Source organism: Microtus oregoni, unplaced genomic scaffold (assembly GCF_018167655.1).
Source record: "Microtus oregoni isolate MIOR12 unplaced genomic scaffold, Mior012 000024F_ref0000369, whole genome shotgun sequence".
NCBI classification, from domain to species: Eukaryota; Metazoa; Chordata; class Mammalia; order Rodentia; family Cricetidae; genus Microtus; species Microtus oregoni.
In genome coordinates, this window is record NW_024543083.1 from 11683937 (window position 1) to 11711856 (window position 27920).

At 42.7% G+C, this 27920-nt stretch overlaps 1 protein-coding gene across 1 annotated transcript; it reads right to left on the bottom strand.

The window, feature by feature from the left end:
* Vps36 (vacuolar protein sorting 36 homolog) lies at positions 1–27606 on the bottom strand. Its single transcript, XM_041673812.1, has 14 exons — positions 27455–27606; positions 23423–23491; positions 21877–21947; positions 19173–19287; positions 17987–18076; positions 16188–16274; positions 13923–13955; positions 13695–13772; positions 12695–12829; positions 7399–7464; positions 4548–4612; positions 3893–3977; positions 3033–3109; positions 1–2946 (listed from the first exon to the last, which is right to left on the bottom strand). The coding sequence occupies exons 1-14, from the start codon at positions 27548–27550 to the stop codon at positions 2853–2855; spliced, it is 1161 nt and encodes a 386-aa protein (XP_041529746.1). The 5' UTR covers positions 27551–27606; the 3' UTR covers positions 1–2852.
* Positions 27607–27920: the final 314 nt, after the last annotated feature.

Genomic DNA, 27920 nt, shown 5'->3' on the forward strand with positions numbered 1-27920 from the left:
GCTGTTTTGAGCATGCTTTATTTTTACCTCAGACAAAGTTTAAAAACCTAGCCTCCTGACAAGATGTGACTCCACTGTACCGAGATGGAGACGCAGAGTTGGGCAAAAGATAACCTTCTCAAACATGGTGTGTGTGAAACTGGTCAGCTTAGTGTAGTGACCGGGCACATGTGGTAACCCACCCACGTGAGTGTACACAGCTGGCCTTATGAGATCTGAATCATAGCCCATGACTTGTTTCCCACTTTTTAAGATAACAAAATTACAAAACTTCAAAGACAACTCATAAGCAATGCTTTATAAGCTAGAAAAATTCTCATACTGGCTTAGTGTGACTAAACATTTATCATTTTCATGTATTTTACAGAGAATTTTAAAAAGAACACCAAGTTAAGAAAATTAGTTTAAAGTTTCACAATAATTTGACTCTATCTACATTAACACCGATCATCTAACCCTGGAAATGGCCTTTGATTACATAATGTAAATTATTTTTCTTTACATAACTAAACTATTCCATTATAAATTTACAAAGAGACTCATTCTCCTAAGAGCGACGTGAGAACAAAAATTACAGTGATGAGCACCAAAGCAGAACATTTTTGCACCTAGGTTTGATTGGTTTGTATTTAAACACAGCCTGTAACAAAAGGACCAGAACAACACATTTGGCAAGAAAAAAAGTCAAACAGATAAACTACGGTCTGGAAACAGTGATTGAAAAAAAAAAAATCAAATATTTTTTTTTTAGTTAATGTGACTTTTTCAAAGTATATTTATGTCATTTTTCATCTTTCATTCACATTCTACAAATCAGATTGCTCCATTTTTGTTAATCGGGTGTCACACTGAATAAACAAATGCATTATGTGTTTGTTGTGATGAATCCAAACCATTAGAGCTGGATTCAGCAGCTCCTATAACCTAATAACCTTACAACCAACCCAAGTGGGAGGGCTGATGATCAGTAACCTGCTGACTTAAAGACCCTCAGTCAGATAAGGAGAGAGAGAGAGAGAGAGAGAGAGTGTGTGTGTGTGTGTGTGTGTGTGTGTGAAGTTTGCCAGAGTCACGTGACAGACTACGTGCAGTTCAGATAGCGGTGAGACATACTAACAGACACAATGGTCTAAACAATCCCTAGACGATTTGGTAGCCAACACTGAATTAACCATAAAGTAAACCTGAGATAAACAATGAGGTGATTAGGGGAGATGTCACCATACTTGAAAATAAGTGACAGATTTGAAAACAACACTGAAGGAGGCTGCCTTGGCTGCAGCGTTCTCATTAACACTGCAGGACAGAAGCAATGGGCAGTCACTTCCCGGGAAGGGATCAGGAGTGGGGTTCCCTGGTTTGTAGCTGAAGACACTGGCACTTCTCCACAGCCATCTGCAGTGGCCTCCACCTCATCCACAAGGTACCCTCAAGCGACTGTGCGACTGTGTGCCTAGGCACCCCTCCCTGTAGCTCCCGGGCGACACTATCACTCCCCTTCCTCTTCCAGCTAAGCTTCAAAAAGGACTGACTCCCTGAGTCTGAGGTAATGCCAATGTGCAACCCATATGAAGTCAGGCAACCTACTTAACTCCGGCCATCTAGAGATGGTAACACCAGTTTTTGCTATCAAAAACTTTCCTTTCTCTCTGATGTTTCCTCCACACAACTTAAAATAAGCCGGGCGATGGTGGCGCACGCCTTTAATCCCAGCACTCGGGAGGCAGAGGCAGGCGGATCTCTGTGAGTTCGAGACCAGCCTGGTCTACAGAGCTAGTTCCAGGACAGGCTCCAAAGCCACAGAGAAACCCTGTCTCGAAAAACCAAAAAAAAAAAAAATGTAGGGCGTGAAGAAGGGCAAATGGCTGGACTACGATAGGAATGTCTCTAGTAGAGCATTGAGACTCCTTGTGAGGAGAAAGGAGATCTGCCAACCTTCCCATTTCCTGTTTCACACCCTTGGCTTCCATATGAAGAGCACTGAAGGTCCTGTGCAGTTAATGCCCTTCCAGAACTGTCCAGCTCTCAGACTTGTAATTACAGCTCTGGGTGTGTCTATATAGCTCTTTAATTCAATTTCCAAATCCACATTTCTTAAACAAAATCATACTGCTGGAGTCTTTAAAAATGCCAGTCATGAAATTATCACTTAAAAACTACAAAGAATCTGAGGAGTAAGTGCATATCAGTTTCTCCCCTCCCCCCCCATTATTGGGGTGGTCGGTCTGAAATCAAAGGCCTCTGCATTCTAGGCAAATGCTCGCCAAGTAAGCTAGACCCTAGCCCTCTCCTTTATTAAAGGTGTTTTATCTGACCCGGGAGAGATACACCTAGGTCTGCTTCCCAAGCCCCGAGGAAGAGCCTGGTAGGCACTCTGCAATCTGACCTTTTATTCCAGTGCTATTGGTTCCTGAACTACAGTGTAGCTATTGCTTTCTTCATGAATGCCCAAGATGGGCATATCAGATGCAGAGAAAAACATTCACAATCTGGTGAAGTTTAGTCACAGAAAAATGATTACCTCATGGATCCAAACATGCAACTTTACTTCTTCTCCCCTTGAGGATCTAAATTCAAGGATCAAATTAAAATCCACCATATTTCAAGTTAAATCCCAAGAGTTGTACACAAGTACAGATGACTTTAAATGCATATCCACTCACTGTTCTGTCTTCTCCTGTATGTAATACACTTCTGAGACCATAATTTTAGGGAAAGAGGAAGAGTTTTATATTATACTGTGAAGTTCTAACAAATTCTTGGTTTATTTGTGTTCATCGCTTAACTCAATGTCATATGACCTCAGCACGATGCCAAGTGTATTGACAAAAGGTCTATCAGATACAAAATTCTTAGTTCTGTGTCATAAATAAATTTGGGTAAAACCGCAAGCCTTCCACAGAGTCATCTCGGCAAAGATGGCCCATCTTCTCGGCGAGAAGCAGCCTGGGAACAAAGAAGAGAAACTCCACAATGACATGCTCATCCAGAAACATACCACACACCACAGTGAGGGGAGAGGGCTTACATACCTTTCTTTAGCTAGGAGGACAGACATCCCCACAAGTTTGGCAAACTCTTCTGATGTTAAAGATCCCCTTTCTGAAACCTAGTGATAACACACAGCAGAAAACAAACAAGACAAAACAAAACACCAACAACCATAATTATTTCAATACACTTAGAGGAATGCATACCAGTGCAGGAAGGAAATGCTTTACTGGGTTTTCTGCTAAAATCTAAGTAGTCACTATAAAACTAGACCTTCCTGTTTCTAGGTTTATCTTTATGTGCAGAGATGCCTGGTGCCCACAGGGATCAAGAGGGGTGGCATCTCCCAGAACTGGAGCTACAGATGGTTGTGAATTACCATGAAGGTTCCTAGAAGGCTCTTAGGTCCTCTGCGAGGGCACGTGTTCTGAACCATTGGTCAGCCCTCTGGTCCAGCAGACCTGAATCTATGGAGATCAAGTCTAGGAAAATTGATGAGCTCAGAACAGGCAGAGCACAGGCTACATACCAACACGAAGCTGTTCATGGAAGAAGGCACTGTATGAAAGCCCAGAGCACAGCAAACTCTGTGTCACAGGCTCTGGGAAGGGGCCCACAGAGTTCTAATCAGGTCCAGTAAGGATGTGACTTGAAAACCTGTTCCTAACGTTGAGCTGCAGCAGGAAAGCAAGCACCTCATTAAGATGTCAAGGGAGACGAATACTTCAAAAACTTTTACCAGGGGTACTGGTTGAATGAAAACATCACTGTCTACCACAAAGCACTGATCCTGTGAATGGCTTTCTAGCTAAATCCAACAGTGAATCCAGCTTCTTAAGTCGCTATGCATTTGGGTCTTTGTGGCAAGCTCTAAGGACTGACAGAAACGGGATTCACATACTGTCTCCAGGGCTGAGGCTACCATCTCCTCTTCTTTGTGGGTTTGAAGCTCAATTACCATGACACCACTGTCAAAAACCCGAAGCCTGGAAAACACAGATGTGAGAACAGTGTGGGCATTTCTAAGATGTTCAACCACAAAGGAGAAGCAAGCCACAGTCGACTTTACTTAATGCCCAGGCCTGAGGACAATCACACAGTGTTTAAGCCATAATAACTACATGTAACTATAACAGAATTAAAGAACTCAAGAATTAACAAACAATAAAACTACAGGCCACAATCTACATGATAAAGTTTTTTTCCGGTTCAGGGTGCTTTTAGCCCAAGGATAAGGAGAATGCAGTTCCGAGTTGAACATGTGCACTACGGGAGGTTCAGAGGTGATTTCTTCTGAGTTTCCTCTGGAAAATCACAAGTCTGAATATGATCTGTACTGGGACACACCCATCCCTGATAGGATGAAGGCGGGAGGGCAGAAGGTGCTTGCAGTATTGGGGGGCGGGGGAATGAGGAATTCAGGTCACACATGGCATAGCCTCAAGAGGGCATCATCTGGCTTGCCATGCACAGTAGCAGGCTTGGATGGGCTTTCGGGTCTCCTCTAGGCAGAATCATAGCTCCCGTTGACAAACTTCCTGTGGAGATTCCTTTACCTGACAGGCAATTTCAGCGCCTCCAGCATCTTGCATGCATTCACTAAATCTTCTGGTGAGAGCAACTAACGAGAAAAAAAAAAAAAAACCCAGTTAACACTGCAAAGCAATAGAATGGGTCTATTGAACTGTAATAACCACTAAAACAGAATAAGAAGTCAACGGCATATGACCCAGAGAGCTCTGTACCCTACAGAGATCTGCATCCCTCTGTTTATTGCTGCTTTATTCATTAGAGCAAAGAACTGGACTCGACTTAGCTGTCCATCAACAGATGAATGTATAATGAAAATTTATATATATTGTATACACCCACATATATGGAATATTACTCAGCTCTAAAGAAAAATAAAGTCAAAACTTACAGATAATGGATAATCTTAAAATGTATAATATTAATTGAAGTCATATATTCTCAAGAAAAAACACTTCATGTTCTCTCTGACATGTGGAGATTAGCCAATAATGTGTGAATGTGAGTGTGTGTGTGAGTGTGTATGTGTGTGTGTGCAAAGAAATGTACACGTGGGTACAGTATGTAACAGAAAGAGAACAAAAAGGCTAAACACCAGGGGCTGAAGAACTAAATGTCGGTGATGGACACAAAGTATGCAAGAAGATTTTTAAAAAAGCTATTTTCTAGCTATTATTTTGTCATAAAATTTTTGGTTTTGATGGTAGATAAGTATATAAAACATGATTCTGAAAGTGTAAATTTAATGTGAAGCCTCATAGCTTCCATGCCATTTCTAACTATAAAGGCATTTGTTGAGTTGTACAGACTTTGGGTCTGGTTAGTTTTGGTATGTGACATTTTTATTTCCAAGTTTTTTTAATAATAAAGTTTAAAAACTTTTATAAAGTAGAAGAAAATGCTATTCATCAAGTACTATAGGTCACTCAATTTCAAGGACAAAAGAATAAGCAAAGAAGCCAAAGTCAGCTTTCGGCAGTTCTGCCCAATAGAAACACAGTGCAGGTCACTGCATGACCTCACAACCTCCAGGAAAGAGAAAAGAGAAAGAGAAAGAGAAAAGGGAAGGAGCTGGGAATGCGGCTGAGGAGTGGAGTTCTCGCCCATGTAGAAGGCCCTGGGCTCAAGCTCCAGCGCTGTAATAAATAGTAACAACAAAAACGTTTTCCGAGATACTGACATGGATACTGACCTTTGTTTATCTTATACTTGTTTTATAAATTCAGACTGCTACGTGTAGCTACTAGTGGCTTCGGTTCTGGATAGTGCAGCCTGAATAAATCTGCGCCGTCGTAGACACAAACATAGCTCTGAGTCACGTGGGATGGCTCCAGAGCCAGAGGAGCCTAAGCACAACACTTGTCAATCCACCATCTCTAGGTGACCTCAGTCACGTCATCTAGTCTACCTCTCAACTTCCTCATTCCCAAGTTACCTGGAGGTGAGGGCGGAAAAGCAGGAATGAGAGGCTGAGTGAGCTAACGGCTGGTGCTCGCCTCATCGATGACAGGACGGGGCTGCACTCCGGGACTTGGTGAGCCATATGGAAGTGGCAGCTTACCCAAGCTGCACTGGACTGCTGGGGCACCAAGAGAACCAGGAAAGAGTCTCAGAGGCCACGCACCGGGTGTGACTGGGCATAGGGCCTAAAGAACAGCTCCTACTGATACTCAGCCAAAGGAGTAAGGAGAAGTTGTCTCTGCGCTATCTACAAAGAAATCTGAGTCCAGCTGAGCCTGCAAGAGTTAAATACTGCAGAGGAAAACCTTCCACTCATTGCAGTACACAGACCTCAGCGCTGGCAGGCATCGCTCACTGCAAACCTTTACTTTTAAGGTGACAAAACTGAGTTCCACTCTCTCCTCCAGCCCGGCAAGATGACCAAGGGAAAGAAGGCCAACGGGAAGAAGGTGGCTCCGGCCCCCGCCGTCGTGAAGAAGCAGGAGGCGAAGAAGGTGGTGAATCCTTTGTTTGAGAAGAGGCCTAAGAACTTCGGCATTGGGCAGGACATCCAGCCCAAGAGAGATCTCACGCGCTTCATCAAATGGCCCCGCTACATTAGGCTGCAGCGGCAGAGGGCCATCCTCTATAAGCGGCTCAAAGTTCCTCCTGCCATTAACCAGTTCACCCAGGCCCTGGACCGGCAAACAGCTACCCAGTTTCTTAAACTTGCCTACAAGTACAGGCTAGAGACCAAGCAGGAGAAGAAGCAGAGGCTGCTGGACCGTGCTGAGAAGAAAGCTGCCGGCAAAGGGGATGTCCCGACTAAGAGACCACCTGTCCTTCGAGCGGGCGTCAATACAGTCACCACTTTGGTAGAGAACAAGAAGGCTCAGCTGGTGGTAATTGCCCACGACGTAGACGTAGACCCCTGCCTGCTCTGTGTTGCAAGATGGGGGTCCCCTACTGCATCATCAAGGGAAAGGCCAGGCTGGGGCGACTGGTCCATAGGAAGATGTGCACCACTGTTGCCTTCACACAGGTTAACTCGGAAGACAAGGGTGCTCTGGCCAAGCTGGTGGAAGCTATTAGGACCAATTACAAAGACAGATATGATGAGATCCGCCGCCACTGGGGAGGCAACGTCCTGGGTCCTAAATCTGTGGCTCGAATTGCTAAGCTGGAAAAGGCAAAGGCCAAAGAACTCGCCACTAAACTGGGTTAAATGTACTGATGAGTTTTCTGTACATAAATATAATTATAAAACTTCAAAAAAAAAAAAAAAACTGAGTTCCAAGGCAGTGAAGTGCACCACTCAAAGTCATTCAGCCCCAGGCCAATCCCGTTTCTCTCATCACTCTGCTTCTGAAAACAGCTTTGAGGTTCACAATCAATGTGTGCTCACTAGAGGGGGACCATGGAAACATGCGTTCTTACCTCCATCCCTCGAGCTCGGTTCACCAAACAGTACACCTCTGTGAGTGACATTATTCCCCCACGTTCCTGTTAAAATGGGAGAAACAAAAAACAACAAGTATTTATCATTTCTTAACAGAAATCATAATCTGAGTGAAATCACAAATTACATTGCTTTTTCCTAAAAAGTTGTATTTATACACAAGAGAGCCTATTCACATCCTCCGCAATGCCTCGAATGATGGAGGAAGGTCATTGGTTAAGTAATAAAGAAACTGCTTGGCCTCATAGGTTAAAACATAGGTGGGAGGAGTAAACAGAACAGAATGCTGGGAGAAAGAAGCTGAGTCAAGGGGTCGCCATGATTCTCCCACTCCAGACAGACGCAGGTTAAGATCATTCCTGGTAAGCCAGCTTGTGGGCTACACAGATTAATAAAAATGGGTTAGATCGATATGTAAGAGCTAGCCAATAAGAAACTGAAACTAATGGGTCAGGCAGTGTTTAAAAGAATACAGTTTCCGTGTAATTATTTCGGGGCATAAGCTAGCCATGTGGACGGCAGGGTGCCGGGGACACAGCCTCGCTGCTCCTACTACAACAGAGTGGCGCCCAGACGTGATGGACTAAATCTACTTAAAAACCTGAGAAGGCTTAAAAATAAGGAAGAGTTTAACACAGATTTTTGCTGTTTGTTGGTGGCGTGCTGTAGAGAGATTTCCTGATTCGGCATCAGCAGCAGAAAAAAACGCTGCGTCATTTTAAAGCGCAGCTTCTTGGGGCTATGCTGCCAGCTTAAACTCTGGCTTTAAAGCATTTCAATGGATTTTATGGGACTGGATGTTTGTGTTCCCGCTTGGGATTGGAAGGAGAGTGCTCTGAGACCGTGCCAATGGCTCAGTGCTCCCCACCTGCACCTGGGCAGACAGCAGAATCAGGCTTAGGCAGGCAGAAGAGCACGGCGGGAGAGACGTGTTTTTAGACTGCGCAGTGCTCTGCGTGTCAGATTTGGCTGTAACTTGGATGAAAAGAGTTTCTGTGCCGCACGCTCAGTCTCAAATTAAACTGCTGACTGCGCAGCAATGTGGCCTTGCTGTGTACCTGGAACTGTGCGCAGCTCAGGGGCACCAGATGGATCTGAGGCAGGAGCGGCTGCTCCATGCTGAACTGTGCTGACCTCAGGCAGGAACTGCCATAATTACCATAATAACAGCACAGTTAAGGTTTAGACTTGGCAGAAAATAGGCGGTACCATATTACCCCTATGTGGCGCAACTTAAGTTTTTAAGAAGTGCTTAACATTTTAAGAAATGCTCCTGGATAGTAAAAAAATTACAGATTCACAATAAAACATATTTCAGGCATAAAAGACCACTAAATGAATCACAATGTTGGATGAATGTACATAGGCTTGAGAGAGAGAAAAAAATAGAGAGAATAAAGTTAATGCCCATTAAAAAAAGGGTAAAGTCTTTAAAGAAACAGAATACAGATAGTTAAGAGATTAAAAGAAATAAAGAAAAATAAGCCACGTAAAAATGAAATATTCACAGAGAGTCTGGATTATGTACATTGTGTTTTCTTTAAAATTTTTGACTGTGAAGGAGCTAAGTACAGAGAGACATTTCATTACATGGGCTGCCAAGCTAAACCAGAATGGATATAAGGGTATTACGATTTCAAAATTTGGGTCTAAAGATATGATGCTTTGGAGAGGGTCTTCTTTTGTTTTCACAGAGGACCAGACCCTGTGGATTGCATCTATCCCGATATGGTATGATAGACCACGACCTCCCGAAAAGTTGCTGTGAACACCCTCAAAAAAATTACTTCACTCAGCTGCCAACTGAGACAGGTTACACCCTAAATGATCTGATTAACAGCGCCCCCATTCAGCAGGAAGCAGTTTGGAGAGAAAAAACTGCGCCCATGTTCCCAAAATATTGTTTATAAATGTTCTTTTACATTTAAAGGGGGATATGATATAGGTATGAATAATTTGCATTGGTATGGATTTTAAGGTCAATTTTGTTATATGTATATATATTTCTGATCTTGATTAAGGTATTGTGATTGTGTAGTTCATTTTAAAAGTATAATGTATAATTAGAATATATAGGTTGTTAATGGATAATCATCAATAATAGTAAAGCTTGTAGTCATGTTAGTTAGATTTTCTAGATATATAGAGATGTATTTCAGTTAGATAGACATTCTTCATATCTTTCAAAGACTGCAGAATATGGCATTTAAAATATTTTAATAACTTAGGGTTTTTCATGACAATGAGACACGTCTGCTCCTGACAGTGCCAATCTACTTAAAAAGGAAGATGGGTATTGAAGAGGATCCTTACGGAGCTTGATAGCCATTTGGGCAAGAAACTGCTCTTTCCTGGACTGTTGCATAAACTGGACACAGAGAACCCACAGAGATAGGACTGCTGAACTTGCCAAAAGGTGAGATGGTCTTTCGGGGTTCCTGATTCATGAGAGTCTGCGAGACATTCTGCAGGACACAGCAGAAAGTGACTGAACTGTCTTTGGAATTTTCCTGCTTCATGGAAATGTCTGCTGTTAACTATGGGACTGTAGGCTGAAGATGGATGCCCCAACGGTACAGAGGAACTTTGGGTGACTGTCCAGGCTGCGAGATGTCTCTGTCATTTCTTTCTTTTTTTTTTTAAATATTTATTTATTATGTATACAATATTCTGTGTGTATGCCTGAAGGCCAGAAGAGGGCGCCAGACCTCTTTACAGATGGTTGTGAGCCACCATGTGGTTGCTGGGAATTGAACTCAGGACCTTTGGAAGAGCAGGCAATGTTCTTAACCACTGAGCCATCTCTCCAGCCCTCATTTATTTCTTATTTGCTTAGGTAATACTATATCCTTCTGGAGTCTTTGATGGAGTTAAAGAATGGATAGTTATAGTTTTCCTTAGTTATGATATAAGATAAAATAGATATAAATATTGTAACTGTAATTCTTGCTTAATAACTGTTTTGTTATATGTAATTTTGCTATGTTAAAGTTAAAGCCTTTCCTTTTTGTTTAAACAGAAAAAGGGGAAATGATGGAGGAAGGTCATTGGTTAAGTAATAAAGAAACTGCTTGGCCTTATAGGTTAAAACATAGGTGGGAGGAGTAAACAGAACAGAATGCTGGGAGAAAGAAGCTGAGTCAAGGGGTCGCCATGATTCTCCCACTCCAGACAGATGCAGGTTAAGATCATTTCTGGTAAGCCAGTTCGTGGGCTACACAGATTAATAAAAATGGGTTAGATCGATATGTAAGAGCTAGCCAATAAGAAACTGAAACTAATGGGTCAGGCAGTGTTTAAAAGAATACAGTTTCCATGTAATTATTTCGGGGCATAAGCTAGCCATGTGGGCCGCCGGGTGCCGGGGACACAGCCTTGCTGCTCCTACTATAACACTCGAATTCTACAAATGGACTTCAACATCGTTTAGATGAAAAGAGGGCAGCTGCACCAAGCTTCCAAACTGTCCTTAGTCTCCTGACTGCAGACGTGATTCAGACTGAGAAAGACTGGAGAACTCAGGGGCCACGTGTGACACAGCCACATCCACAAGCCCTGGAAGCAAGAGGACAGAGTACCACTGGCAGCCTGCGTCACCACAGGGCAAGCTTCAACAGGTATCACCTTGGTTAATTCAGGAAGGTGGGATGAGGCAAAACCACGTAAGAGGGACCAGAGCCTTGATAAACTCTGCACATCAGTCCGGGATCAAACTCAGGAAACTGGTGCCACAAATAAGCCTGGAGCCGCTCCCCTTCCTGGCAAGTGCATGGGAGCCACGGCAGAGCTCTGGAGACCTGCTCCGACTCTTCAGCAGCAGAGCTGAGGAGAAGGCTGAGGGCCATGCGCCATGGTGGCTTGAAGCCTCTTAGAAGAAGGCTCACTAAACGTTAACAAATTTTTATGTTTATTTAATGTTTTAACTAATTTCTGTTAGTAAAGGAAGAAAGTATAGAAACAAGTGATACCATAATTTTGCAAGCCCTAATGAAATAATAACATTATATAGTAATGACCGTCAAGGGCTGCTAACTATGTATCTAGCTACATATATGTGTGTGTAGACAGACAGATAGACAGATACTACATACCTACTGACAGAAATGTACAACATCCCCTATAAAATATTCTTGTTATACAAAGCTGCTATTTATAACAATTGACAGAGAACGTGTAGAATGAGAAACATGTTAATACCACGGAGTCAGTCAAACTATATGCTGTAGGGTAAATTACCAGTTTCTCCCCGGAGAAGTTGGAATTAAATAAAAACGAAACAAAACACAACTTGGGGCTGGAGTTGCAGCTTAGGCGGATATGTAAATTCCTATGCTTGACCATCAGCACAGAAAACTAAAAACTAAACATATGAACACAGACCAGACATTTGACATTAAAGGTTTCTAGTGTTTTAGGTGAGACAGTGAGTGATACTGATACTGTAGCTGTGTTTAAATTAGTCTAGTATCATTATAGGTATTAGAATATTTACATACAAGATGATCAGCTTTAAAATAATTTACTGATGAAGATAGGTGATGGACACACAATGATTTGCACTTAGTTTAGCATATATTTAAAATACACCAAAAAAAGTGCTTTATGAAAGTATACTACAAAACTATTAGCAGAAACTATAAAGACTAGATATGGGGCCAGGCACGGTGGTACGTGCCTTTAAAGCCAGAACTCAGGAAGCAGAGGCAGGTGGATCTCTCAAGGCCAACCTGGTCTGCACAGTGAGCTCCGTGACAGTCAGGGCCGTGTAGAAAAATCCTATATAAAACAAACAAACAAAACCCAAATCCCAAACAAAGAAACAACAACAAAAAAAACCAAAACAATAAAACCTAAACATAGCCAGATATGGTGGTTCATGTCTATAATCCCAGCCCTTAGAGAGGCAGAGGCAGGAGAATGGTGAGTTCAAGGCCAGCCTGGGCTACAAAATGAGTTCATGTTTTAAAAACAAACAAAAACACAGACTAGAGAGAAATATGTTTATAAAAGGAAAGAGCCTTTGAAATCAGAAAAAAAGTCTCATCAAACAGACTTAATGAAGTACAAACATCTGAAATGGAAATTAGAAGTATTTTGAAGATTACAATTAAAGATAATTAATAAGTGTACTTAAGCCAATTTAATATTCCTGGAAGAAAAAAACCATGTCATTTAATGTCAACCACATGATGAAAACAGTTAGGCTCTTGAGACTTCTGATGACATGGAAATAATTTAGCAGTGTTTGGAAAGCAGGGGTTTGGATTTACCTACCTCTAACGGTGCCTGCAATATTCCAGCCAGTTGTTTGGCCAGCTGCATGTGGTACTGCGTGCCTGAGCCATAGGTCTCCCGGGTAACTGGGTTGGCTATTCCCATACTCAGCAAGTAGGACTTAAACCTGATGGTCTGTAAGAGGGTGGGAAAAGCATCAGCAGACTAGAAAACAGTTTCTCCGCACGACACTTGAAACTCTTCATCAGAAGCTCAATGTGGCACCGTTATTTCTCTAGATAGCCATGTCTTCTACTGTATTTCTATGCTGTGGACTTCAGCGGTGAGAGTCTTAGTTGTTCCTTGAACAAATCTAGTTATTCTCATCCTTCTACCCCAGTCTCATGCTGTTCATTCTCAACGTTTTATGTGAAAGAAAGGCAGTAACTAAGCTATTTTTAATGCTAACCAAATACTACAACTAAGAACTCACAAAGAAAAAACGGATCTGACCAGACTGGCCAAACTTAACACGGCAGACAGCACAGATTTGTATGGAACAGCTACTCTGCGACTCCTTAGATATTTCAATAGCTTTATTTCCCACACCGTAAGAAAGAACACAGAATAATCTTGACCCTTGTAGAACTAGCGAAAAAGAATATGATCCAATTTCTCCTTAGCACTTCACACGCAAGCAATAAAAACGTCACACTAAGAAAGCAGGGCCAGTGAGATGGCTCAGTGCGCAACTACACTAGCCACCTGAACATCTGAACTCAGTGCCCAGGATCTGCAGTCAATGCATGGTAGAAGGGGAGAATCAATTCTTCTGAGTGGTCCACCACCTGAATGCTGCAGCACAGCTCACCCCAATAAGGAAATAAGTATAATTAAAAAAAAGTTTGGAAGGCAGCAAATGTGAGAAGCTACAGGCATAGCTCAGTAGGAGGGAGAGAGAACTGGTCAACCACAGGGAGAGAGACCTGGTCAACCACAAGAACATTGCTGCTTTCTATCTGGCATCTACCACTTCAAAGATAAAAAAAACCATCCTTACCTCATCTTCTGTGACGTCACCTTGTTTCTCTTTAATCTTATTAGCGATTGATTTCGATAACTCCACCATTTCCTTAGCCTGAAAAAGAAAGGACAAAGAAGCTATGGAGAAACCTTGTCTCGGATTAAAAAAAAAAAAAAAAAATATATATATATATATATATATATATATATATACACACTTTCAAGGTCATCATGGCTGAATCTGAGTGGAACACATGACACCTACCTTGATCATTAGCTTGCTAAGGTCTTCAAAGGCCTGAAATGAGAAATGAAGTTTGTATTGCAGACTTTTTAAAGAACTAAAATGTTTTAAAGCAACAATAAACAAATTTTTTTTTACAAATATCGATTTACTATTAATTGTATAAGTAACACATCCACCTCATTTTAAAAGTCTACTTTAAAAAACTGCAAACTTCCTCAACAAATTACAACCAAACGTTCCATAGATGATTATCTAGTGTTTTTGTTTAGTGTTTTTGAACACATACAAGAAAATCTCAGTCTGGGGCATGGCTCAGTAATAGAATGTTTTTCTGGCATTGGTGAGGTTCTAGGTTATGCCATGGCTAACACACACACATACACACATACAGAGAGAGAGAGAGAGAGAGAGAGAGAGAGACAGAGAGAGAGAGATCACTAATTTTTTTCTGATAGATCAACAAACAAAGATTGTAAAATGCCTTCCAGGTTAAAAATGACAATACCCAGCTGCAGGAATACAGTTTTTGGACATAATTATAACTGAGCCATAGATCTGAAATATTAAGCCATGACACAGTTTTGTGTGCAGTACCTACTGCACACAAAGCATCCAGTGCCTCTCAAACACACCGAGTAAAACCACTGCAACCAATGTCTACTTCGAGGGCTTCTTCAAACTCAATCAGATATATTTCTAATAAATTATTTCAGGTTGCTGTAGAATTTCTCAACTAAGTGATGTGCATGGATATTTCCTTTCTTCCTTTTTTCTCTTTCTTATTTTCTTTTTCTCTTTTGAGAGTCAGTTAAGCAAGAACCCCACCCACACGGTGGTCTGACACACACAACAGCGGTGACAATCTGTGGGAAGTACCCCACCTGAAAAACCTTTTTTTTTTTTTAGCTCAAAGAATAGTGTAAGAATAACTGTGTAAGATCCTCATAGCCAGCTCACTAAGCTAACACTGAAAACAAAAGGAACGTGCACACACCTCACAGGAATTTCCTCAGATAAACAAAGGCTTAGACACTGGGTTCTTATCGGCAAGAGCCAGCTGATGCAGGAAGCCTTTGTGGGAGGCCCCAGGCACCGGCTATGAAACTGAGTCAATTCTAACATTTAAAGCACACACCAAAGCTAGAACAGAGGCACATCGTGTAAATTTAGATTTCTACACTTACTACACAAGCTGTTAATAAATTTATTTCACTTGTTGAAGTAAAAACGCTATGAGAAATCACTTTATTTTCACAGCAAAAAAAAACCCTGAAACATTGAGTTTACACAGAATATATCCTTTATCACGTGTAGAACAAAGAGTAGAACAAACAGAAATTCCACAGTGTTTAAAAGAACTGGCTAAAAAATGTTTTAAGTATTAAAAATATTAATTACAAAACGCAAGTAACAGTTTCTTAAAGTATGGGAAGGTATATAAAATAAAAATTGTAGCAAGAAAGATGCACACACCCATTCTATTATTAAATCCTTGGCTTACAGAGCGTTCTATTGTTATCCACATCACAGCCAAACTTCATTGTAGTTCCGTTTTAAACCCAGACGCCGTGTGCTCGTCTGCAGGGACCAGTTATTCATCTCATTAGCGATTCCCACACGTCTGAATTTTCTGTTCACTACTAGTGCTTCTTCCCTTTGCATATCCCAGTCCTCTTGCTGGACCTTGCCGACACTGCTAACACCACACACCCTTCTGGCCTCCCAGCCCTTCTCCCCACTGCTAACAGGTCTTCCTAATCCCAACAAACATCAAGAGCCCTGTCATGAGTCTCTTCTAGAGACTGCGCTTTCTCGTCACCAGGCATGTCTCACATGCCAACAGTGCCAGTTTGCCTGCCTACCTAGGGGACCATGACAATAGCCACAGCTTCTTACGCAGGTCCACGTGTGGAGAACAAGAACTATTTCCTAAACAAGTCAGCCTCTGTAACACAACATAATGCCTGTGGAGAATTCTCTGAGGGTGAGAATCCATGGGAATAATTTATTTCCTGAAATGGCATAGTTTAGTTCATAAATTAAAGAACTTTATTTTGAACATCACAGCCCCCTTCAGAAACAGGAATAGTAATAACAGAGAACAGCTCTCTATTCCCGGCCCTCTCTGTACATGTGAGCATATGAAAAAGCTTGAGCAAAATGTGTCACGGTGAGGGAGGTCTGTCGCAGGAAACAGGAGACTATGGATTTTTGGGCAAACTAAATAAATTCCAAATTCCAGAATGTAACTAGTCACAGTGCAGGAAGATGTTTAGGGATTACCTCAGAGATGTTCTTGTCAGTTTCTTTTCTTTTTTCTTCGAGTTTCCTTTCAATACCTACGATCCCTACAGCTCTTACTCTTCCTGGCTAGAAAAGAAAAAAGAAAAAACAAAAACCAAAAAACAATTAGATCATAAGATACACAAAACGGAAGGAAACAAAGCCCTTTGTAAGCCACACTGACTTTTCAAAGGTGGGAAAGAGCCCACCCAGAAAACAGCAAACAATCACATCCAGCTTCCTTTCCTAAGCATCTGTCTCCTTCTGTTCCTACATAATGACCTTCAACAGCAAAGGAAAATAAACATAACCAGCGGCATGCATGTGCTTCTCTGTATTTTAGTTATAATTAAACTTCTTATTCTTCTTTTATTCTTTGGCAATCTATCATATATTAAATATTAATAATCTATCAAATGTACAAGACTGTAGCTAAAATTCTGTACTCGACAAGTTATTAACAAGCTGTTTCCTCACATGTGAGTGTCTGTCCACAGCTGATGACTGACTCAGACTAATTCCCAGGAAAATTCAAATTTTTTAAAAAAAGCAGAACTCTATTGTTTTGCTTTTGACAAGTGTGTGATCACAGAGAGTTTGTTGTCATTGTCTTCTTCTTCCTCTTCCTCTCCTCCTCCCCCTTCTGTGTTTTGGTTTTTTTGAGACAGGATCTTTCTTTCTTTTTTTCAACGGATAACTAATAGTGGTTTATTTTTACTAAAAGATACTATGTCTTTTAATAAGTCACTTAAAAAAAACTTTCTTTGTATTTACTCAGTGTCCTTCACATCCTGCATCTTGATCCCATTCATTTCCTGTCCCTCTGCACCTGTCCTCTTCCCCTGCAACCTCCCCCAATAAAACAAAATTTAAAAAGGAAAAGAAAATAAAAATCTCGTCATGGAAGCTGCAGTGTGACACAGTGAGCCACACAGTAGACCCCTTTGTCCATGTATCTTTTCTTGAAAGTGGTCACTGGTCTGGTTCAAGGCCTCTGGTTTCTACTACACCATCAAAACAGGGCCCTCACTGAGACTCTTCTTGGATATCTTGTTGCCCTGTGTTGTGGAGATCCTGCAGCTTTGGGTCTGTAGGACAGGCCCCTTTACATCTCCAGTAGATCACAGATGGGGCAGATGTTGGGGCAGGCCAAGTCATAAGCCTGGTTGTGGACCTGGGCAGCTGCAGGGTTGGTCAGTCCAGCTGCTCTCCCCTGTCCCACCACCAGGGTGAGCTCTCCAGCACTGCCCCAGCTATGCTGGCAGCAATGAGGGACCAGTTCTCCTGTTTTCATGCCCTCAGGGTCTGCTCTCCCACACCTACACCATCAAGGGCAGCTCTACTGTGTTACCCCTGTGAGCCACAGGTACAGGGGTCACTCCCCAGTGCTGCAGCTGATGAGGGGCAGGGACAGCTCTCCTGCTCTTATGACCCCAGGACCAGCTCCTCTACTGAGTGACACAGGGTCTTTCTAATGTAGTCCTGGCTATCCCAGAAATCACTATGTAGACCAAACTGGCCTTAAACTCACAGAGATCTTCCTGCTTCTGCCTCCTAAATACTGAGATTAAAGGTGTGCACGACCGCATGCCCAGAGTCTTCCTAAAGAGTATTTAAGTACAGAAATGAAAACGGTGAATTGGCTGGCCTTGTGGCTCACACCCAGTACTTGGGAAGCTCAGGCAGGAGGACCACTTCAAGAATGGGACCAGCAAGGCTACACAAAATTCTAGGTCACCCTGTCTTAAGAAGACAAACAGAAAAGAAGATATTGCACTTACAAATAGCTTTAACAATACCTGGGGTCCTTTATTTGTTTGTAATGACTGGGAAACTGGCGCATTCTCCCACCTTCTCTGTGTCATTTCCTCTGATAAACGCCTATAAAACTGTAACATATATGCAAAGACTTGAGTCAGTCAAATGGCAGCCATCACACACACTACTAAAACATCTGTTTAGTACAACGTTCTGCTCAGTTGTCAGTAACAGAACTAGACAGTAAAGGAAGGCAACAGCTGTCTGTCTTCTAGGATCAGCTTCAGAAAGCACAAAGAAATCAAAATATATATCCAAGCACGCACGCGCGCACACACACACACACACACACACGCACACACGAGCACCATGTCTGTCTGCATGTCACCATGTTCCCCACCATGATGTATAAGCACTGAACCTCGGAAACTGTAGCGAGCCCCGGTCAAAGGTTTTCCTTTATTGGAGTTGCTGTGGCCATGGTGTCTCTTCCCAGCAGTAGACACCCTAACTAGGACAGCAATTCACTTCAGTTGGCTTCGAAACAACTGTGTGAGAAGCACTCAGGGGGTGCTGCACAAGACAGCACATGTGTCTGAACAACAAGTGTCCAGCGGCTTCCTCACTCGGTCTTCTAACCACGACACTGGGCTATTGGACCCGAGCCATTCTCTCTATGGAGCTAACGGAGATCAACTGCCTGGTGCTGAGCTTTCAGACAGCAGCTGAATCCCTTCCCACGCTGCGGTCTGATGCCCCATCAACTACCCCCTAGCAGCTTCTCTAGCAGCTTCCCGCTTTGGATGCCATGCAACCACACCCCTGCTTTTCACTCGATAAGGCTCGGAACATAAAAAGGTTTTGCTTTGTTTTTTGTTTTTGTAAAAATGTGGTTTATAACCTTCATAATACTGTCTTCTACTGTATTAACACAACACACACCTTTGATCATAATAACACACAGCACACACCTTCAATCATAATACTGTCTTCTGTTACATTAACACAACACACACCTTCAATCATAATATTGTCTTCTGTCGCATTAACACAACATACACCTTCAATAATACTGTCTTCTGCTGCATTAACACACAACACACACCTTCAATCACAATCCTGTCGTCTGCTGCATTAACACATAGCACAGACCTTCAATCACAATACTGTCTCCTACCATCTAACACACAATGCACGTTCGAATCCAGCTGTCATAAGGGAGCTTACCTCGATCTGGCCATGCTCTTTGAAGGAGAGTTTGATGTAGGAGTTCTTACTGCTCTGGAATGGACCGGGCTCTTTGTTAGAAGGAGCCGGGTGCAGATGCACCACGATTTTGGCACTAATGAAATAGCAAATATGTTGATGAATTTTTAAAATCACTAATTCTGTTTCTATAAGTTTTCATTTGCTTATTTACTTACTACTTATGTATTGTTTTGAGGCAAGATCTCACTGTATAGCTCTGGCAAGCCTGGAATTTGCCATGTAATCCAGGCTGGCCTCCAACACAGAGAGATCCCCCAGTCTCTGCCTCCTACATGCTGAAACTAAAAGTGTGTGCCACTACAATGAGCACTATTTTTTAAACATGTACATTTCCAATCACTCTGAAATTCATAGAGAAATAATGAATTTCAAAAACACATTCTTTTCTAATTTATATTCAGAATCACTAAAACCTGCAAAAATAAAACTTGTAAGATATAAACTAAATGCCATTGGCTATATAGATAAATGCATGGCTTTAGAAATGAATTCAGAATAGTTTTGTAATGTTTTGAGTGGTTTATGCCTAGGCTTCCCATCCACTGAGTCACCACCTGAGTCACATGGGGCTATCATGTCTGCCAAAGCAGTTTACCTTACCTACCTGAAAACACGTGAAAAGTTACCTGTAAAATGGGCTGATATTTTAATAAAAACTCAGCCAAAACTAACGTCCTACAGTGTCGTTTGCTGAAAATGCCGCTCATGCAGCAGCATGATCTAGAAGACCTGACGATAAGGACAACTCTCAAACCCTGCTGACCTAGGGAGATCGGTGTGTGTCCGCAGCAGCATCTCGGTACTGTTAAATGCATACAGACCTGCTCCACCAGGGTCTAGCCTGGGGACTCCTCCTGATCCTCCTCCCACACACCCTGCCCAAACCCATATCTAGACACTAGAAAATGGAAAGACAGGCAGTGCTCGTGGATTGGTAGAATTACCACTGTGAAGATGACTGTCTTATTAAAAACTATTTATTGATTCAATGCAATCAAAATCCAAAACAGTATCTCATTCTGAACTGAAACAGAAAAAGGGAAAAAAAAGTATCCTAAAAATCATATGGAACCACAAGGATCTCAGAAAGCCAAAAATACTGAGCAAAAACTATGGCTCTGGAGAGGTTACCATTTCAGAGTCATAGTAATAAAACACAGATGGACACACAGACCAGTGAGACACAACTGAAGACCCAAGTATGAGCACATAAACTTCAGCAATTAATATATGACAGATGTAAAAAACCCACAAAACATAAGTTGGAGGGAAAAAAACATCTTCAACAAATGGTGCTGGGAAATATGGATGTTGACATGCAGGAGAATGAAATTAGACCCTTATCTATCACCTTGGATGAAAACTAACCCCAAATGGATCAAAGACCTAAACGTGAAACACTGAAACATCACTATAAGAAAACATGGGCAGTGTCTTCCGTGATACAGGTGTAGGGAAGGACTTTCTGAATAAAACTCCATTTGCTCAGGAATCAAGGCCAAAAACTGACGACTAAAAAGTTTCTGCACAGCTAAAAAATCAACCAATCATGTGGAGAGGAAGTCACAGACTGGGAGAGAATCTTTGTCAGCTATACATCTGATAGAGGATTACCCTCCACGATATAGAGAATCCAAACAACAAAGAATCAAAGAAACGAAAACCAAATGACCCATTTAAAAAATATGCTTGGGATCTGAACACAGAGAAGAAATATCTCAAAAAAAATGTTCATTCTCACTAGCAGTTAGGGAAGTACAATCAAAACAATTTCAAGATTCCATCTTACTCCAGTCAGAATGGCAAAGATGGCCATGTTCATTGCTGCTCTGTTCACAACAGCAGGAATGGAAATAACCTACATGTCCTTCAGCCAGCAAACAGATAATGAAAATGTGCCACACATGGGCTGGAGAGATGGCTCAGAGGTTAAGAGCACTAGCTGCTCTTCCAGAGGTCCTGAGTTCAATTCCCAGCAACCACATGGTGGCTCATAACCATCTGTAATGAGATCTGGTGCCCTCTTCTGGCCTGCATGGATAAGTGCAGACCGACACTGTATACATAATAAAATAATAAATAAATAAATCTTTAAAAAAGGAGAAAATGTGGTGCACATATACTATGGCATACTATTTAGCTATAAAGGTAAATGAAAACATGAACCTTGCAGGTAAGTAGACAAAACTAGAAAATATTGTATTGGTTGAGCTGACGCAAACTCAAAGACAAATGTTACATGTTTGCTCTCATCTGAGGCCCTTAACTTCTTTAGGGTCTTCAGTGTGAGTACAGATCCTGGAGGAACCTCAGAAACAAAGAGTGAAAAGGACCAAAGTGGGGGGAGGAGCAAGAGAGAAGATGCTGGAATAGCAGGGTACAGCAGATTTGAAGGGGGAAATGAGACAAATGGGCACAGGGGGCTTTAATTAGGGCAGTAGAAGGAGATAAGAACTTTTTTGTGAATAAAGGTTTTAGAGCTCACTCAGGGTAGTGGTGGTGCATGCCTTTAATTCTAAGCCCTTGGAGGCAGAGGCAGGGGATCTCTGTTGAATTCGAGGCCAGAGCGGGTTCCAGAACAGCCAGGGCTACAGAGAGAAACCCTGTCTGGAAAACACAAAACAACAAACAAACAAACAACAGAAAGATTGTTAGGCCTCACCTCTTCCCAATTCCGGCCGCCTGTTCTTCGATGAACACAACCTGGGACAGAGGAATGGCCATGCAGCACTCCTGGGAGGAAAGCAAGAGGAGAGAGCTCTGTACACGGTCAGAGGATCAGTCCAGCGGCACGGGAGCGCTGCTCATCAACACTGTATTCCTTAACCAAGCTGCTCACTTTAGCCAGGCCAGGAAGGCACATGCCTGTCAGGGGCTCTACCACAGCTACACTCCCAATCTCCTTAGTAAACTTAAGGAAAATTGAAATAAAACTCTGTGCTGCCATTTGGTGCATGGGCGAGCATAAGGAGAGGTTTAAAGGCAAGCACAGGACTGGCAAGATGGCTCAGAGGGAAAAGGCACATTCCCAAAACCTAAACCTGAGTTCCATCCCTGGGATCCCACGGGGGAAGGGAGAAGTCTGCAAGCTATCCGCTGCCCTCTGTATGTGCACAGCGGTATGCCCACACTCATGGACACACAGAATATGATAATAAATCAAATTAAACCAAGAGGTGATACCTCTCTAATCTTGGTACTAGTGAATCCGAGACAGAAGGATAAGGAGTTCAAGGCCAGCCTGAGCTATACAGTAAGACCCTGTCTCAAAAAATAAAAGTAAAATGGGGTGCAGGGTTGGCTCAGCAGTTAAGAGCATTTACTGTTCTTTATATAGAAAGAATAAAAATATCTATTATATATATAAGTATATATATATATATAGAGAGAGAGAGAAAGAGACAGACAGACAGAGACAGAGAGACACTAGATAGTTTTTCCTGTTGACAACTGTACCTTTTTTAAAGTTAAAATTCTTTGGAATAGAGATATCAGCTCATACATACACCTCACTCCATCTAGAAACTATAAAATCAGAATGAGGAGTCTCTTCTTTTTTTTTATTTTTATTTTTTATTTTTCGAGACAGGGTTTCTCCACAGCTTTTGGTTCCTGTCCTGGAACTAGCTCTTGTAGACCAGGCTGGCCTCGAACTCACAGAGATCCGCCTGCCTCTGCCTCCCGTGCTGGGATTAAAGGCGTGTCCCACCACCGCCCGGCTAAGGAGTCTCTTCTTGAGCAAGGCCTTTCTCGAATTCCTACGGCTGAGCTCCCCTGCTTCGCCACGTGGCACACCGCCCCTCCTTTCCCACACCACTCCTGCTTCTGTCTTTTTAAGGATCCCTCAGAACGGGAATGACTCCTTCCCTACACTGAGGCAGGCTGTAGGAGCGACTGACTGGTATTTGAAAGCCTAAGAATTAAGCGTCTCACCACAGGGGGAAGCAGAGGCAGGCAGATCTCTGAGTCCAAGGCGGCCAGCCGGGTCTACAGCAAGTTCAAGGTCAGACCAGGCTAGAGAGTAAAACGTTGTTATCTCAAAACAAAACAAGAACAATCAAGAGAACACAAACAACATCTTGAATGGGGGTAGCTGGGGTGTATTCAGTGATTAAGCACACACTTGGCGTAGTCAAGGCCCTCGGTTCCAATTCACACACTAATTAAACAAAGCCCAGAATTAGACGCTAAAAGCTGAAGTCTCTTACATTGTTTTTCTGGTCTCTCCAAATCAGCCGGTGTGTACTAAGAAGAAGTGTCCCAGCATCGAATTTTATCTAAAACGATAAGATTGTTACAAATAATCAATATCACTACATATAATACAGATTTTCTTACCTAATTAGCATGTAATATGAAATTATTAAACATTTTAGAGCAAGGTTTATCATAATTAAAAAGAAATGCTATATACCTTAGTCTATATATTATATTACACACATATATTATATATAATATGTATATATATATCCATTATAGAACTATAAAAAATTCTAAATAACCTACATGTGGTATCAGAGGTATCTATAGTACAGCACACATGGAATGCTAAGACAGAGAGAATGGGAAAAAAAGGGAATTTGCAATGTATTACACAGAATGAAATTCTCCAACAGAAGGTGCTTTATATGTGTGGATACACACATCTCATGTAAGTACCAAAGAGAAGGTCTAAATGAGTACAGTAAGCACTCACTGGTCTTTATGTGTGTGGGTACACACATCTCATGTAAGTACCAAAGAGAAGGTCTAAATGAGTGTACAGTAAGCACTCACTGGTCTCAGGAAAGGGTGAGGGAATGGGATGGAGAGAAAGAAGCAAGGGATCTGTGAGCCCATTTCTGGATGTAGAGGCAGAAGGTTTGGGGCCAGCTAAGGCTACAGAAGACCCTGTTTTCTCCACTTCCCCTCAAAAATAAAAATACATTGTATAATAGTATGAAAAAGATGGCATCTATGTCTGCATGACTGAAGTTTTAATTTCGTAGATTATTATTCCTGAAAATTAGACAATAAACCAATTTAGAGTTAGTATTCAAGAGATTAATAAATCAAATCCTTCCAGTTCTGTTAAAAATGTATATATGAAGTTTCTATTTCTCTAAACACTAGAGAGCAGAATTTGCCATATAATAAGATTTGGTTGAATCATTTTTCTCTGCTCCACTCCGTTCCTTTCCCCTTCACCCTCCAACCCTCCCCCAAGGTCCCCATACTCCCAATTTATTCAGAAGATCTTGTCTTTTTTTACTTCCCACGTAGATTAGATCTATGTAAGTCTCTCTTTGGGTCCATATCGTTGTCTAAGTTCTCTGGGATTGTGGTGTGTAGGCTGGCTTTCTTTGCTTTATGTTTTAAAACCACCTATGAGTGAGTACATGTGATAATTGTCTTTCTGTGTCTGGGTTACCTCACTCAAAATAATGTTTTCTAGTTCCATCCATTTGCCTGCAAAATTCAAGCTGTCATTATTTTTTTCTGCTGTGTAATACTCCACTGTGTAAATGTACCACATTTTCATTATCCATTTTTTTTGGATGAGGGGCATTTAGGTTGTTTCCAGGTTCTGGCTATGACAAACAACGCTGCTATGAACATAGTTGAACACATGTCCCTGTGGCACGATTGAGCATCCTTTGGATATATACCCAAAAGTGGTATTGCTGGGTCTTGAGGAAGGTTGTTTCCTAATTTTCTGAGAAATCACCACACTGACATCCAAAGGGATTGTACCAGCTTGCATTCCTACCAGCAATGCAGAAGTGTTCCCTTTTCCCCACAACCTCTCCAGCATAAATTGTCATCAGTGTTTTTTATCTTGGCCATTCTTACAGGTGTAAGATGGAATCTCAGAGTTGTTTTGATTTGCATTTCTCTGATGACTAAAAATGTTGAACATTTCCCTAAGTGTCTTTCAGCCATTTTAGATTCCTCTGTTAAGAGTTCTCTGTTTAGGTCTGTACTCCATTTTTTTTATTGGATTATGTGATCTTTTAGTGTCCAATTTTTTGAGTTCTTTGTATATTTGGAGATCAGACCTCTGTCTGATGTGGGGTTAGTGAAGATCTTTTCCCATTCTGTAGGCTGTCGTTTTGTCTTGTTGACCGTGTCCTTTGCTTTACAGAAGTTTTTCAGTTTCAGGAGGTTCCATTTATTAATTGTTTCTCTCAGTGCCAACTTGGGTTTCTATCGCTGTGATAAACACCACTGTAGTGGCATTTCACTTGTATTTTAGTAAATAAAGCTTGCCTGAAGACCAGAGAGTAAAACAGTCCCACTGGTCAGCCTCACAGACCGGGTGGTGGTAACACACACCTTTAATCTCAGTAGCCACTCTAGTTGCCATAGAAACACATGACCAAAAGTAACTGGGAGGGGGGTATTTCAGTTTATAGTTTACAATCCATCATGAAAGGAAGTCAGGGCAGGAACGGAATTGGAGACCAAGGAGGAATGCTTCCTAGTGGCTTACTCTCCATGAGTCTCTGAACTTGCTGTTTTATATAACTCAGGACCTGGTCCATCGACAGCACTGCCCATAATGGGCTGGGCCCTCCCACATCCATCATTACTAATCCAGAAAATGCCTCATGGACCTGACCACAGAAAAATCTGATAGAGGCCTTTTCTCAATTGAAGTTCCCTCTTCCCAGATGATCCTGGCTTGTGCCAGGTTGATAAAAAACTAAACAGTGCAATATTCCACCAGAATACTTGGACTTATCTGAGAAAAGACTTACAAGATCTGAGTTTTCTTGCGTCAGAAGTAAAAGGCTAGGCAGGGTGGTGCAGGCCTTTAACCCCAGCACTGGGAGGCAGAGGCAGGCGCACCACTATGAGTTCGAGGCCAGCCTGGTCTACATAGAGAGTTCCAGGACAGCCAGGGCTACATAGAGAGATCCAGACACAAAAAGAGGAGGAGGGGAACCGGAGAGGTGGTTCAGTCGTTAAGGGGACCCAGCACCCACAGAGCAACTCACAACTTCAGGGAACCTGACGCCTCCGGCCTAGGCTGACATCTGCCCTTCTGTGCGCACACCCGCATGTAGACACGCACACTTACACACAATTAAAAAGAAGAAAAACGTCCCAATAAAAAGCAAAGTTCAAGTACCCTCTAGAATGCAATTCAGCCTAACTTTAAGCGTCTTGGCTGGTCTGATTTACACAAAACTGGGTTTATGATATTTTAAGAATCTCTTTGCTGCTAAGTGAAATCTCCCGTTTTCAAAGCAAATGTTTTGTTAACTTGGAAGTGCAGTTAGATCAGAGCAGTTTTTGTTTCATCTTGTTGAAATCAAAGTTTAGGATATGCATTTGAAGTTCCTGTCAGAATTGTCCCACTTGCCCTGTCAATCAATGGGCATGAGGAAATGAGAAAGGTTGTTGCTCCAGGGAGGAAATTGTGCCACTGTTTCCTTCAGTTCTCCTGTGAGTTATTCTCTCAACCCGACAGACAGGTTTGTCTGGCTTGCATTTACTACTCAAAACTAGAATAATCGGAGCTACTTTAAATCAAACTTTGTTTAAGAACGGTTGCGGAGAAGATCCAGCCTCAAAAACACCACCCTAAGAAACGCGGGAGACCTGGGTCAAACGTCGCGTGCACCTCCAACAGCTGTAAGCACGGACCAGGAAAAAGTGTATCAAAGCACAGAGGAAGGCTTCGTTTCCCCCACAGCGAGGAAGGAGGAACGCGACAAATGAAAACTGGAAAGCAAAAGTGTTTGCGGGAACGCAAGCTCTATTCCCCCGTTCTCAGGTCGCGCATTTCATTCAGAACAGGAAGGCTTAGGGAGTTTCCAGTGTGTACAAAATAGTTCCTTGCATCAGGGATTTCTCTTATCGTTTGCAAGCCCTTCCCTTAAGATTTCTGCTTGCGCTACAAGGCAGAGCTTACTGCATGAGTCCATAACGCAAGCTGGGGCTGGACCCGGCTGCCTCCTTCGGAAATCCTGTTGGGCGAGGGACCGGCCGCGGCACAGCCCAGTACAAATCCATCACCCATCCATCCCGCAAGAGAGTGGGGGAAGGCGTTCCGGGGGCGCGCCCCCGATCAGGCGGAACTGGGCCGTCCCAGGCTCCGATCCCCCCATCCCACCTCCGGTCCCCCGCTCCCCGGCTCCACGGTTCACCGTGCACAGCGGGCCGCGAGGTCGAGGCCGGGAGCCCAGGGCCGAGGACCAGGCCGTGCCGAGCCCAGCACGAGGGTCCGCGGGACGGGGCGGCCTCCGCCCTACCTTCTCCTCGCCGTCGTAGACGCGCACCCCGCGCTGCTGGATCACCAGCGTCTCGTTGATCTCCAGGAGGCCGCTGGTCCACACGAAGCGGTCCATGGCCGCCGCCGGGCCGGCCTCTGCCGCTCGCCCGTGCTCCCGGGCTGCGAGCGGCGCCCCCTGGTGGCCGGCGGGGGTGGGGCGGCCGGGAGGGAGTCGCCCCCCCCACCCCGACCTCCGACAGGCGGGGTGAGGGAGCGCCCCCTGGCAGCGGCCGCTCATGCGCTCGTTTGTTTCCCTGGCCCTGCCCAGCCTGTTGATAGGCTTGTCAAAGGTTGTAAATAATGATATTTTTGTTATTGTTGGTTTTCAAATAACTGTTGACAGCAGGGATTGTTTTTAATACACCTGTAATCAGTATATCGGATGGTACCCTCTGCTCCTCGCTCAGGGTTTTGTTTTAGACTAATTTTTATAAGATTGTATTTAT

Bases quoted from the DNA above. Each gene is read 5' to 3' on its own strand.
- Vps36 (XM_041673812.1), bottom strand. From the start codon at position 27,550: ATGGACCGCTTCGTGTGGACCAGCGGCCTCCTGGAGATCAACGAGACG. The intron at 7,465-12,694 runs GTAGGTAAATCC...CCATTTTAACAG, and splicing joins TATTGCAGGCACCGTTAGAG to GAACGTGGGGGAATAATGTC. The intron at 3,978-4,547 runs GTAAAGGAATCT...TGTGTTTTCCAG, and splicing joins GCGCTGAAATTGCCTGTCAG to GCTTCGGGTTTTTGACAGTG.